Source organism: Nyctereutes procyonoides, unplaced genomic scaffold (assembly GCF_905146905.1).
Source record: "Nyctereutes procyonoides isolate TBG_1078 unplaced genomic scaffold, NYPRO_anot_genome, whole genome shotgun sequence".
Lineage (NCBI taxonomy): Eukaryota > Metazoa > Chordata > Mammalia > Carnivora > Canidae > Nyctereutes > Nyctereutes procyonoides.
The window spans coordinates 27,387,417-27,401,882 of record NW_026575046.1 but is presented as its reverse complement, the minus strand read 5'-3'; the positions used below and the strand labels follow the sequence as shown (position 1 = coordinate 27,401,882).

At 40.5% G+C, this 14,466-nt stretch overlaps 1 protein-coding gene across 2 annotated transcripts in view; it reads left to right on the top strand.

Moving 5' to 3' along the window:
• LOC129509626 (chondroitin sulfate proteoglycan 4-like) overlaps positions 1-14,167 on the top strand; it is a 68,517-nt gene extending 54,350 nt beyond the window's left edge. The window contains exons 10-11 of one of the 2 annotated variants that reach the window (XR_008664379.1): positions 347-9,051; positions 12,026-14,167. Coding sequence is in view for 1 of the 2 variants with exons in the window: in XM_055325407.1 (XP_055181382.1) it covers positions 347-2,394 (2,048 nt within the window). In the remaining variant the exon portion in view is untranslated. Of the gene's footprint in view, positions 1-346; positions 9,968-12,025 lie in introns of those variants that run through there. The other variant, XM_055325407.1, reaches the window with a different exon arrangement.
• Positions 14,168-14,466: the final 299 nt, after the last annotated feature.

Below are 14,466 nucleotides of genomic sequence, written 5' to 3'. Positions count from 1 at the left end.
AGTCAAGTTCCTTCATGAAAAGGGATATTGAAAGCTGCACCTGTTTCCATGGCAAGAGAAAGTCCAGTAGTAGGTAAGTTAAAAAATTAACATTCTATGGATGAATCTCAGGATTTTGAAATGCTCTTGCCTGAAATATTGATTTAATAGTTAGGATATGTATACTTAAAATATAATTTGTTATATGCTGTGGGTGGGTAACAGTGCTAATTCAGGTCCTTGAACAACCAAGACATTTATAGTAATCCATTGGGATATGGAAATTTGAGAGAGAAAGAGCTTTATAGGTGTCATCCCAAAGTTCTAATGAAATGCCACTTTGTTCTTTATATTTACACTTTTACAGGAGCTTTTGTCAAGGAGGGAGGCAAAGTTCTCATTGACCAATCTAATTTAGATGCTTCCAACCTCTTACTGAAGTTGCCCAAATCTCAGCGATCTTCCTATGAAATCTGGTTCCAGGTTATATCTCTTCCCCATCATGGAACCATTATTGTTGGAGAGAGGAATATTACCAAAGGAAAACCCAATTTCTCCCAGTATATAGTTAATAAATTTGGAATCATATACCTTCATGATGACTCTGAATCACTGGCTGATAATTTTACTTTTGCCGTTTGGCCAAAACAAAAGAGCAAGTCCACCACCAAGCCGGAGACTGACTTCCTTGAAGAGATGTTTAACATCACTATCTCTCCTGTTAATGACCAGGCACCAGAAATAAAGACAAAAGGGCTTCGGTTGAAAGTTCTGCAGGGAAATAGGTTGGTTGTAGGACCTGAAAACCTAAGAGTGGAAGATCTAGACAGCCCTCCAGAGGAGATCAGATATATGATCATTCGTAATCCTAATAATGGCTTTTTGGCAATGGCTCACCATCCAGACATACCTATTCACCATTTCACGCAAGCCGACATTGATAACTCTCAGGTATGGTTTGTACAAGATGGAAGCCCATCCTCGGGTGTGTTTTACTTTAGTGTGACCGATGGCCAACACCGCCCACTCTATAAGCTCTTCCACCTGGATGTCATCCCCATCTCCATCACCCTTGTGAACCTCACTGACCTACTTCTCCCACAAGGCCAGACAACTGTCCCCATCACCAATATTCACTTGTCAGCAACGACCAATGGGAGAAGCCCCCAAATCACTTACAAGATGACATGGCCCCTCCAACACGGGCATCTGCTCATTGAAAACCAGATGGTCATCAGCTTTGGACAGGAAGATCTGTATTCAGGGAGACTCTTTTACCATATGACAAATCTCACTGCCTCAGAGGACCAGCTATATTTCTCACTATTTACATCAGAAAGCAACTTGACTGGACAAATGCTGAACATCAGAGTGCAGCCTTTACTGTGCGTTATGTCAAACCTGACAGTTACCAACAGAGAGATTTATCATCTGAAAAGACAGGACCTTGATGCTACTGAGCTTGCTAATAGGACTAACAGTGATCCCAAATTTGAAGTAATAGCACCCCCTGCTCATGGAAGACTTGTACGAAGAGTAGGCCAAGGCATGGCAATAGAAAATACTACTCTTTTCACTCAGAGTGACATTGACCAAGGGTTGTTGATGCTTCATCCATATGCCAACCTAACAGGCATCGATATGCTAAATGACTCCTTCACCTTCTTGCTCAAGGCAGACCATGTACAGCCAGCAATAGGTTATCTTCCCTTCACTATAGTGCCACCTGATCCCCTCTGTCTGCAAACCTTTACCCCTGATGTTTCTTTATTGGCTACTGCAGATAATCTTGTGACTTCAGATCATTCTCAAGAGAAGCCCGTGGTTTACTCAGGACCCACAGCAAAGACAGAAACTCTGGGGAAGCTGACCCAGACCATGCAGCAGGAAGCAGATCCACGGGGACAACACCACGGTGAAGAGCCTACTCTGGATGGCAAGACTTCTCTAACCAGGGTCATTTGGCCACCAGACACCACCAGTGCCAGTCCTGGGGCACCCACCAAGCCCAGGGAGAATAGTTATCCTCTAATGGTCATTGTACCCTTGGCTATGGTGGTCTTCCTGCTGATAGTAACTGCAGTGGCCTTGTGTGTCTGGCTGCTGGGCCAGAAGGTAGAAAAGACAAAACCTCTTATCAAGCCCCAGACCAGTCTGGAACCTACAACCCCAAGTCCTAGGCCAGAAAGGAGCATAACTGTACCCACTGTCACAGTGACACCCCTTCTAAAAAGCTCCAGCAGTCCCCCAGTCAGTCTTTTCAGGGACCCACAAAGTGAGCAAATGGCTTCTCCAGCTACTGAGCCAGTGGAGAAATGTGCTCCTTGGGAGACATGGATGAATCTGGATCCTGATATGGTCAACCTCTGCCGACAAACCAACCCAACACTGAAGCACAACCAGTATTGGGTGTAGACTAAGTGCTCTTGTCCTTGATTGACCACTTACTGTACTGGGATAGGCACAGAAATGTTGGGATGTGATACAAAGGCAAAGATGTTTGTTGGATCAACTGAGAAAAGTCTGGCCCTGCCAGTCACTCAGTGCTCAGTTATGGCCCCATGGCTAGAGGTGGACGAGTGTTTATTGTAACTCATACAACACTCATCTGATGGGCTCTCCACAATGAACTTTGCCTCCTTCTGAACCTGACTCTGAGTATAAGATTTTGTCAATTTTTGAACCCTTTATCAAGGTGCTACCAAACATGCTGGTCCAACTAGGAGCAGCAGTATTAACTTGGGTGCTAGAATTAATGGAGGAAGGTTTTGAATATTTTTCAGTAAGGATTCACTCTCTCTAAGTGAGTCAGCAAGAAAATATAGGAATTGTATCAGCAAGCAGAAAAGGTAACTTATCAAATCAGCAAGTTTGCTTCTTGTGTATTTCTGTAATGTCTTTTCCTCCGTGGAGTCTCTAGACTTGACTTCCCATGGCAGGAAATGCCTTGGTGCTCTAGATAGTAGGACAATCTGACTCCCTTTGAAAGCATTCACTGAGCATATTGTGTTTCCTCAAGAGGCTTTGTCTATTCTGATTTGCAAAAACACATGTGTAGTACAAATATGATTTGAAACCTTAATGAATAGAAAAGTCTGTTAAATGTTTTGTGATGCCTCAATTTGGCTTAACTTTACAATGAATTGAAAAGAATGGCAAATTTGTATTTGACTTCTCTGGTTGAGCCTACTATTGGCAGATTCAAGCTTCAGTTTCTATAGTTGTAAAATGAGGATACCAGAACTTATATTAGTTAAGAGTGCTTTGGGTTGAAAATCACAAGACGTTCACTATGAATGGTTTAGATTGGGGATTGGCAAACTTTATCCAGACAGGGCCACATAGTAAATATTTTAGACTTTGAGGGTCCCATATGTCTGTTTATTTTTAACAACCTTTGTTTCTTAACAACCTTTTAAAAATATAAAAAAACAATTCCTAGTTCCTGCATTTGACCTGTAAATCATAGTTTGCCAACTATTGATTTGGCTAAACAATAAAAGTGTTGAATTATTTCAGCTAATAAGCAGCCTGAGGTGGACATTCCAAGGCTGATTCAGTGGTTCGAAGATGTCATCAAGGACTGAAGCCCTTTTGTTCCTTCTGCCCTACCTTCCTCAAGCTGTTGTGCATTTCATTTCTTTTTTTTTTTTTTTTGCTTAGTTCCTTGGGATTATGAGGGGCTGCTAATGTTCCTAGCAGTACCATCACATTCAAAGACAGACACTCTAGTGGGGAAAAAAACAGATATGGCAAAAAGACTTTTTTTTAGAGAGGATCTTATTTATTATTATTATTTTTTAATCTTATAAGGGGAGGCCTTCTCAAACATTCCCCCTTTATGTCTCAATCTAGAATGGGGAAATGGGCAAAAGGGAATGGAATTCTCATGACTAATGATCTCTCCAGGGGCTGGGAGAAGATTCTGCTATGTCAGAGATCAGTGGATGAGCCCACCATATAGTTACAATAGGATTTGCTAAAGTAGTCTTCAAATATGAAATACTTGGGAAATAAGAATTTTGATCTTTCAAATGGATGTCTACTTTAATGTCTCCTTTTCATATTTTAAAGATTTTCTAAAAGCCAGTGGCTAGTGTTTCTAGGGTGGAAGGAAGAATTGCCCCTGGAAGGGGGCCATTTGGCAGGGTCTGAAGACATTTTTGGTTTTCACAACAGGTGCAGTTGGCATCCAACAAACAAAACTGGAGGGAAGACTCATTTCTTTATATTCCTTGATAAAGGAAAAGATTTTACCTTGTACTAACAGGTGGAATACATCAGGAGACAATAAAAGAAGGGAGGCAGGATATTTACAAAGGTAAAGATGAGGTTGAGGTCAAAGGGTCCCCAGAAGTCGAATGCCTCTGATATGTTCCATGTGGACAAGAATTTTTTCTCATCCTTTCCCTTTTCTGCTCCACTAGGTTGCTTTTCTGTCCCAACCCAGTTTTAACTGCTCTTTGTGGAAACAGACTTCATAATCTACAGAATATATGAAAGCATAGCATACTTGGGCCTAGAAATAACTACCCATGTATTAGATCCCTGGCTCTAACGCTATGGACAGCTGGTACTAAAGAAAACTTCTCTTCTCCCTAAAGTGATTTTTTCCTGTCTTTCTGTATTCCTGAGTTATATGTAGCCTCTTTTAAGTGTTTTCGTACTTGACCCTTTTAGAAAGGAGGAGGACTGAAAATCTTAACCCAAGGTTGATTTGATCACTATGCAACTCAAAATTATTCTTAAGCTTGTTCTAAGCAGCAGAGTATTCTGAAGGTACAGAAAGCAGTGTGTACTTGAGTCTGCACGCAGAAAGGTAAGGTTAAGGAACATCTTTGCATCCAGTAAGCGGATTTTGTTTTTTCTTAGCTGAGCAAGGAGAATGCCTGTTCTTTGTGGAAGAGCCAGATATAGTTGGCTCTATGACCATGTTGGCCTCTTCCTTGCTTTGACTATAAGATCTGTGAAGTTCAGATTACCAGCCTGGCCAAACAAAAAAGTCCAATTTCCCCTTCTCTTTTCCTTTTAATTCTGCAACTTTATACAAATAAAATTAGTGTCCGTGTTGGAATGAAACAGACACTGATGCTTTGAAATGATAATGCACATTGTGAGTGTGCGTGCTAGAGCAGGAACATCATCAGCATGAGATCCAGATGTCAAAACTCAGTAATTAGTTGAGTAATTAATATAGAACTTGGAAAGTTTTCTTCCAGAACATCTAGAATATTCTTCTGATTTACAGATGGATTCAATTAAAAAAAATGCCTACCATTTGGTGCTGGCTCAAATATAAAACTAAACAACAAGCTTTGGCAAATCCTTGTTTAGTGTTGAAAATTAAAGTTTTGGGAATTGAAAATCAGTTTGAAATGCTTTCTCCCATACACAGAGCTACAACTGCATAGTCTCTGTCATAATGAATTCAGTACCACTTAACAGGTGGCCAGACCATTAATAAGTGGATACCAAAGGTTAATGTCAGAAGAATGGCTGATTTTTGCTTAAAAGAAAGTATACCTTGGGATACTTTCTTGGGACACCTGGGAGTGAAGGCTCTAACACTTTTCCATATCTCTAGGCATTGACAAATTCTAATCTTTCAGGGACCCTGGTCAAACACCTGGTGCGCTTCCTTAGAGTCCTTCATTAATTAGGTGGTGTGGGACAGGTGCTATCCCTACTCTCTGGTTTTTCAGATTTCCAGGACTGTAGTAGACACATTTGGAGGTTGGATGTAGGTAATGGAAGGTGATGGAACAAATCAGATGATATCCCCCAAGTTTGACAATGGGACTGTGCTACGCACCTCTTGTATCTTTCAGTAGCATTGTTATCAATAATGAGTTCGATGTTGGCCATGTATAGGGACAGATGTCGGGCTGAAAGTGGGCATGGAGTCTACTGTGAGGCATACTCAGTGATGGAACCTTTGGCTTGGAAGCTGAAGAACACCACTGGCTGCTTGACAGAGGCCTGGAAGAGGCTACATTCTCATAACAATTGGCCAATATTTATTAGGCACCTACTGTATGTGAGCAGTACTAGATACTGCTCCTAGATACTGAAGATGCAAGATGTAATCCTGAAAGAATCTTTCTGGTCTGTTTCCTCTAGTAGGTTCTTCCAGAATCACACAAGGAGTGCCAGGAGAGAGGATGGTATAGGAAAAGATGTACAAAAAGAACTAGAGGTCAAGAAAGGGCTTTGTGCTTTCACTTGAAGCGCTTTTAAGCCAGTACTGCCCATCCAGCAGTATAGTGAGAATGAGGGAGCTTGCTGACCCACTAAGCGCCGCCTGGTACCATCTGTCTCTCTAGGTGCCCCACCAGGCCCAGTGACACTGCTTCTGCTTTGGACCCTGGCTCTCGGCTTCTAAGTGGTGTGGCTTTGAGTAACATATTCAGCATCTCTGAATTTCAGTTTCCTCGGCCAAAAATTGGGGATAATATTAGCACCTACCTACCTGTTTGGGTTTTGTTAGGATTTAGTGATGTTAATATCATCATCATCATCATCATCGCCATTGTCATCATTCATCTTCATCTTTGTACAATATTCTCAGTGCATCAGGCACTATACTAACTGCCACAAAAAAATTGTCTTACCTACAGTTTTAATGCATTTTAAAAGAATTAATGGGTTCTTTAAAGGGTGCCTCAGTGGCAGGTTGAGGCCTCAAACTCTTGGTTTTAGCTTCACGTCATGATCCTAAGGGTTGTGAGATTGAGCTCTACATCAGGCTCCAAGCTCAGAATGGAGTCTGCTTGTCCCTCTCTCTCTGCCTCTCCCACTCATGCTTTTTCTCTCTCTAAAATAAATAAATCTAAAAAAAATTAAAAAAATAAAATAAGTAAATCTTTTAATTAATTAATTAATTAATTAATTAAAGAACTAGTACATTAAATCACTTAAGTAAACCGAGGCTATTCATTTTCTACCCAAAGCAGCAGGTTACTGGTAGTAGAATTTCAGTGGGTGATTTAAGGATAGATGACGTATTCTTTAGAGGAGCTTCCCAAATGCTCACGTTCCACTGGGCAGGGAGTCTTTCCCCTTCATCCTTGGATGGAGCTTTGGCAAGAAAATGGATGAAAGAAAGAGCATGCCAGGAACACTTGCAAGGGCCAGCCCGGAGCTCAGGGGTTTTGATGGTTCTCTATCTTATATGGGGTGCTGAACTTATGACGAAAAACCCTGCTTTGTTCCCTTCCTGTCCCAACAGGTTCAAAACCCTACATCAATCAGGCCTTTGATTTTAAACCTATATCCCTTCTCCCACCTCCCATCCCATTATTCTCAGTCATTCATAGACCAGTGATTTTCTTTTTAAGTCCAGGACAAGGATTGCCACTTAAAAATATTTTTTTTAATTTTTATTTATTTATGATAGTCATAGAGAGAGAGAGAGAGAGAGAGAGAGAGAGAGGCAGAGACACAGGCAGAGGGAGAAGCAGGCTCCATGCACCAGGAGCCCGACGTGGGATTCGATCCCGGGTCTCCAGGATCGCGCCCTGGGCCAAAGGCAGGCGCCAAACCGCTGCGCCACCCAGGGATCCCACCACTTAAAAATATTAATATCATACCTTACCAAAATAAAAAGTGCTATTTACCATCACTATAATTTCATTTCTTAAGGACAAGGTCTTATAATAAAGAACTTTATGGGGAAAAAAATAAACAGCTTTATGAAAAATTTTCTCCTTTGCCCAGATTTGACCATGGCTTGGAAAGACTCAGCACACACCAGCAGAGTCACGAACCCCCATTGAGGCTTCACTTATAGTTACGTGGCCAGAGCTGACGGAGAGACAGGGAAGAGAGCTCCTCGATGTTGGTGTTTCTTCAGAAGATGTGGTCAGCTGTCCCTGGGATGTGTGTGTCTGTGTGTCTGTGTGTCTGTGTGTCTGTGTGTGTGAGGGGAGATGAGGTGAGGCATGGGGATGAGGAGTAACTTGCTATTTAAGAGTCCAGACAAGGCCAGCTCCTGGGCATATGCAACCAGTGCAGCCACACAGGGCTCAGGAGGACTCTGGGCTTGGCTTAAGGCTCTGCTGTAACCATCTTGAAATTCCAATAATTTTTTAACAAAGCGCTCACATTTTTATGCCTCACCGGGCCCTGCTAATTCTGTAGCTGATCCTGAGATGTCACAGAACCTAGTGGATGATTGCACCAGACATCTCTTAAGCATTGCTTCAAATTCTCTCAACGTGGCTTCTTCCTCCAGCTACGACTGTGGCTACCAGTTCTGAGCATATGTACAGCTGCCAATGAATGTACAGTGTTCTCCAAGTCCCTCTGTCCCCATGCCTGTGGGAACCAGAAGTGGGAGAGTTACTTCCCCACTTACTGCCCTTACCCAGCAGCAAAGAGAAGCTGAGGAATAAATACTTCTTTTTTTCAACCCAGGGGTAAACAGTTCTAAGATGCATTCTGTGAGGCTTCTCAGAATGTCCTAAAGATTAAAGACAAATCAAGACAAATCACATGGGTGTGTGGACATTCTTCCTCCCTATGTATTAACCCTCGCTCTTGTTCCCACTCACAGATGAGCCTTTGCTGTTAAGGAAACCCAGGCTAGGACAATAGGCTAAAATCTAATTCTCCTTGTATCATGTGCCCTGGGACTATGAGCCCTGCTGCTAGGGGTCCACTGCCTCATGGTTCTTGCAGGACCCTTAGGAATAGTTAATTCTGGGTTACTTACCTTGAGGCCTGCACCCAGTGGGATCCCTTTGGTCACACAGCCCAGGTCTACTGGGACACTGCTGTCTGCTGGGAGCCAGGAGGCCTTGTAGTAGTGGCAGACCCTAACCCGAGGCTGTTTTGGGATCAACCAAAGAGGAGCCAGGGCTTTACCAAACCACCGTCTAGTTAAAAATCTCATGCTTCATTGTAGGTTCTCTGCTGGTTGTGCTGGGTTTAAAAAACAATAACTCATTAACCACAACTTTTAGCAAGACCAAATTTACTGCATTTTGTAATATTTGAGAAATGGTCTTCTGCATTTCATTTCAGCACTGCTCATGGCTCCTCAAAGTAAAGACTACCTCAGCGCTTGTTTTGGTAAGGCTTTATTGAAATACTATTTACATACCAAATAATCCACTCAGGATGTACAATTCAATAGTTTTTAGTATTTTCATGGAGCTGTGCAATCATGTACATGGCCATTTGTACATCTTCTTTAAAGAAATGTCTATTTTTTAAATTTAAATTCAATTTGCCAACATATAGTATAACATTCAGTTATACTGAATGTCATCTGAAGGTCATCACATCACCTGCTCTGCTTAATGCCTGTCACCCAGTTACCCCATCCCCCCACCCACCTCCGTTTCTACAACCCTTTGTTTGTTTCCCAGAGTCAGAGGTCTCTCATGGTTTGTCTTGCTCTCTAATTTTTCCTCACTCAGTTCCCCCTTTCCTTTATGGTCCCTTTCACTATTTCTTACATTATTCATATGAGTGAAAGGAAACATCTATTGAGATCCTTTGTCCATCTTAAAAATTGAGTTATTTGCTGTAAGAGTTATTTACATGTCATGGATAGTAATCCTTGTCAGATATGATACTCAAAATTTTTCTCCCATTTTGTGGGTTGTCCTTTCACTTTTTTGTTGATGTCCTATAAAACACAGACCATTTTAATTGTGATGTCTATCTATTTTTTTCTCTTGTTACTTGTATTTTTGGTCTTGTATCTAAGAAACCAACTCCTAATCCAAAGTCATAAAAATGTAGGTCTCCACTTTCTTTTAAGACTTTATAGCTTTAGGTCTTAAAATTCTCTCTTTGATTCATTTTAAGTTAATTTTAATATATGGTGTCTATGGTATGAAGTAGGAGCCCAAGATCATTCTATTGTGTGTGGCTCATTAGTTGTCCCAAGACTGTTTGTTCAAAAGACTGTTCTTTCTCCCATTTAATTGTCTTTACTCCTGTATCAAAAATGAGTTGACCATAAATGTGAGAAATTATTTCTGTGCTGTCAATTCTATTCCATTGATTATCTATATATGTATCATATATCACATATATGTTATATATATATTACATATAATATATATGTGTGTGTGTGTATATATATATATATATATACACACACTCACACACACAGTCAAACCAGTACCACTTTATTTTGATTACTGTAACTTTGCAGTAACTTTTGAAATTGGGAAATGAGTTCTCCAGCCTTGTTCTTCTTTCTCAAGATGGCTTTGACTGTTCTGGGCTCCTTTAATTTCCATACAAACTTTAAAATCAGCTTATCAATTTCTGCAAGGAAGGCAGCAAAGATTTTGAAAGAGATTGCATTGAATCTGTAGATAAATTTGAGGACTACTGTATCTTTTCTAAAAAATTATTCATTCATTTATTTATTTTCAGTATGTTAACATACAGTGTTATATTAGTTTCAGGTGTATGATACTGTGATTCAACAATTCTATACATTACTCAGTGCTCATCATGATATGCTATTCTTTAATTCCCATCAGCTATTTCACCTACCTTCCATCTGGCAACCATCAGTTTGTTCTCTGTATTTTAGAGTCTATTTTTTGGTTTGTCTCTTTTTTCCTTTCTTCATTTGTTTTGTTTCTTAAATTCCACATATGAGGGAAATTACATGGCATTTGTCTTTCTCTGACTGACTTATTTCATTTAGCATTATACCCCCTAGGTCCATCTATGTCATTGCAAATGATGAGATTTTGTTCATTTTATGGCTGAGTAATGGTGAGTCTTCTGGTCCATGAATATGGGATGTCTTTTCATTTATTTAGGTCTTTTTAAAATTTTTCCCCTAATAATGTTTTGTTGTTTTCAGTGTACAAGTCGTGCACTTCTTTTGTTAAATTTATTTCTAAATATTTTGTTCTTGGTGATGCTATTGTAAATTGAATTATTTTCTTAATATTTGTTTTGTTTACTGCTAGCGTACAGAAATACGACTGATCTTTGTATATTGATTTTGTAACCTGCAAGTTTGTAGCAGCATTTTTATTTTGTTTCTTAGTGGATTCTTCAGGATTTTCTATATACAAGATTATTTCAGTTGCAAATACAGATAGTTTTATTTCCTCCTTTCTAAACTAGATCCTTTTTATTTCATTTTCTTTCCTAATTACCCTTGCTAGAATCTCCAGTACAATGTTGAATAGGAGTGGTGAGAATGGACTTCCTTGTCTTGTTCTTGATCTTAGGGAGAAAGCTTCACTGTCTTGTCATTAGGTTATTGCTAATTGTAGGTTTTTTTGTTGATGCCTTTTATCAGGTTAAGGACATCTCCTTCTGTTCTTTGTTTGTTGAGTGTTTTCATCAGGAAAGGAATTGAGTTTTGTCACATTTTTTTCCTGAATCTATTGAGATGATCATGTGGTTCTGTACTTTATTCTACTGGTATGATATATTAATTGATTTTTTTTTTTTTAGATATTTAACCAACCAATCTTGCTTGGTCATAGTATATAATCTTTTATATATATTGCTGGATTCAGTTGGCTAATGTTTTTTCAAGATTTTGCATTCTGTTAGCACTCTTGTTATAAGCTTCTCATTTCAGGGGAATGAGCTCAAACAGAAGAATGTATATTGAATGGAAGTCAAACAAGTTTTATCTGAGAAGGTTTTTTTTTTTTAAGATTTTATTTATTTATTTGAAAGAGAGGGGAGTGAGAGAGAGCACAAGCTGGAGGAGGGGTAAGGGGAGAGGGAAAAGCAGATTCCCCACTGAATAAGGAGCCTGGTACAGGACTCAATCCCAGGACCTTGGGATCATGACCTGACCTGAAGGCAGATGCTTAACCGACTGAACCAACCAGGTACCCTAGGAAGGTTGGCTTTATTGTGGAATGGAAGTAGAATGAGTTGGGGCATTTGAAATGTTTGAACCTGTAAAGAGAAGCAGAAATATTTCATCTTGGTTTTGTGCACAGATCATATTTGGAAAGATAACTGGCATTTGAGTAGGCCTCTGGGACAGGAAAATCCACTAGAACTATACTGGAGAAGTTGACCATGCATTGTTCCACCTTAGGAGGCTATGTCTGCTGCGGGCCCTATCCCAGCTCACCCCAGATGATTGTTGAAGTTTAGGTCGTTCCAGCAAGTGGGAAGAGCCGGAGGGATCATACAAGCTTTGTTTGCTTTGAAGATGGATATCCAAGCATCACAGGATGTTAAAAGGGAAGATTTGACAAAAACACCAAGTCAAGAGATGCCACAGCTGGATGTAAAAGGCTTTGCTATGCTAAAATATTTTCAGAAGAAATGACAGAAAACAGGCCAGATGACTCTTAAACTCCTCCTCTACATTCTCGGTGGAAGAGTCAGGAATTGGAAACAGGTAAAGAAGAATTTTAGAGCTGTTGTTTTGTTTGTTTGTTTTTGTGTGTTGTTTTGTTTTGTTTTTGTCATGAGTCCTACCCCTTTTCTTCCTTTAAGAAAAGGGATGGAAGTGTCTGAACTTTTAACTTAAGCTTAGGGAAAGGGGCTTCAAGAGATCTACATTGAGCTTAATATATGTTCCCTGCACCTGAGGAGCACAGAATAGTCTAAAGTGTGAGTTGTTCCTGGAGATTCAATGAAACAGTTGTTTTGATGATACAATGAAGAGGTACCCATGACAGGAGGGAGGTGAGCCCTTCCAGAGTCTGTCAGGTCAATACATGAGTGACTAGAAGTGGATCCAGAGAGCAAGCTGGCATAAGGTCATCTTAGGGCCAATCAAGAGGGTGGCCTAGAGACTTAAGACTTAAGCAGAGAGAGAAGCTGAGGAACTCCTAGATTTCTAGAAAATGAGGGGGGAAAGGAAGTGACCAGCCAGAGAACACTTGCATTTTGCCCTGCCAAGGAATTGCAGTTAAGAGATCTCCAAAAATCGGGATCCCTGGGTGGCGCAGTGGTTTAGCACCTACCTTTGGCCCAGAGCGCGATCCTGGAGACCCGGGCTCAAATCCCACGTCGGGCTCCCGGTGCATGGAGCCTGCTTATCCCTCTGCCTGTGTCTCTGCCTCTCTCTCTCTCTCTCTCTCTCTCTCTCTCTGTGTGTGTGTGTGTGTGTGTGACTATCATAAATAAATAAAAATTTAAAAAAAAAGAGAGATCTCCAAAAATCTTTGAAGAGCCATGTCAAAGCTCATGAGAAAAGTCACTTTAAGCTTGTGCAAAAACAGAGATTACAAATTCTAACTTTACAGGTAAGTAGGAACGTTTCCTGGAGAGGCTGAAACATGATTAGTCAGAAGAAGAGATGTGAGAGAAGAGCTACCCTTTTCTTCCTTGACTTGAGGCCCAAATCAGAGGAGGGGAAGAAGGCTCAACTTAGAAGCAAATTTGAAATTTTGACTAATATATAAGGCTGACATTTTAATGCTAAACTGAAATTGTAATTTGTGACTTGAAATGACCCTAGAATTGTGTGTATGACCCAACAGTGACTAGAAAATTCTTGAGAACTTCCCCTACCTGACTGAAAACATAGTAGGCACGGACCCGCATAGTTAATTGAAAGGGTCAGTGGAAGACAAAAATAAAGTTGTTTTCTTCTTATACTTCATGTACTGTTTGTTCAACATAACTTTTTTGTGAGAATGATGAATTTCTGTTTATCAGAATCTCACCTCCACTACAGGGCTGAGTGCTGAATGCGTTTAATTTTATTCCAAATCTGATTTCACTACAATACTGCCTGTCTACCTTCTTCTTCATCCAAAAGGCCTTGTCTGATCACTCCAGTTAGAAGATCTCAGTCCCTTAATGGACATTTATCCTTCTTTCTGGCTGCTAAGCATACTTATGACTGGGAAATCTCCTATTTTTTGAGGTAGAGCTCTCTCTTCCAGATACAGAAGCTGAAATGTCAGATACTCAAGTCCCAACCTTCCTGCAGCTAGTGTGCAAACATAGCCACCACTGGGAGGAAGCAGGGGCTGTCCCAAGTTCACCAGCTTTCCTGCTTAACACACTGTGACACATGATGGTAGCAGAAGTGACATCTAGTTTCGAAGGCAGCGATGACAGATAAGGGCCCAGTTTGTGGTGTTGGTGGTGAAGCCTGTAGTGTCTGCGCCCAGCATGGGCTACATAGTCTTTGTTGGTCCAGTTCTTTGGGCCAAACACTGTGGGTCTGGCAACAGTTCCTGGCTCTGTAGCCACCATAACTGGTCCTCTGGTGCTCCTGGAGATTCAGTGAACTTCTCAGTTGTCTTTTTATTTTTCCTTAAATAATTATAAATTTTCAAAAAAAGTTACAGAGATAGTACAGAGAGTCCTCATGTACCCTCATCCCGCTTCTCCTTATGTTAATATCTTATATAACTGTGATACATTTATCAAAATTAAGAAATACCATTGGGTGTGGCATTATTATCTAAGCTACATACTTCATTTGGATTTCACCAGCTTTTCCACTAATGTCTCCTTTCAATTTTTCCAGGATACAAATCAGGATATCACTTTGCCATTGGTTGTCATGTC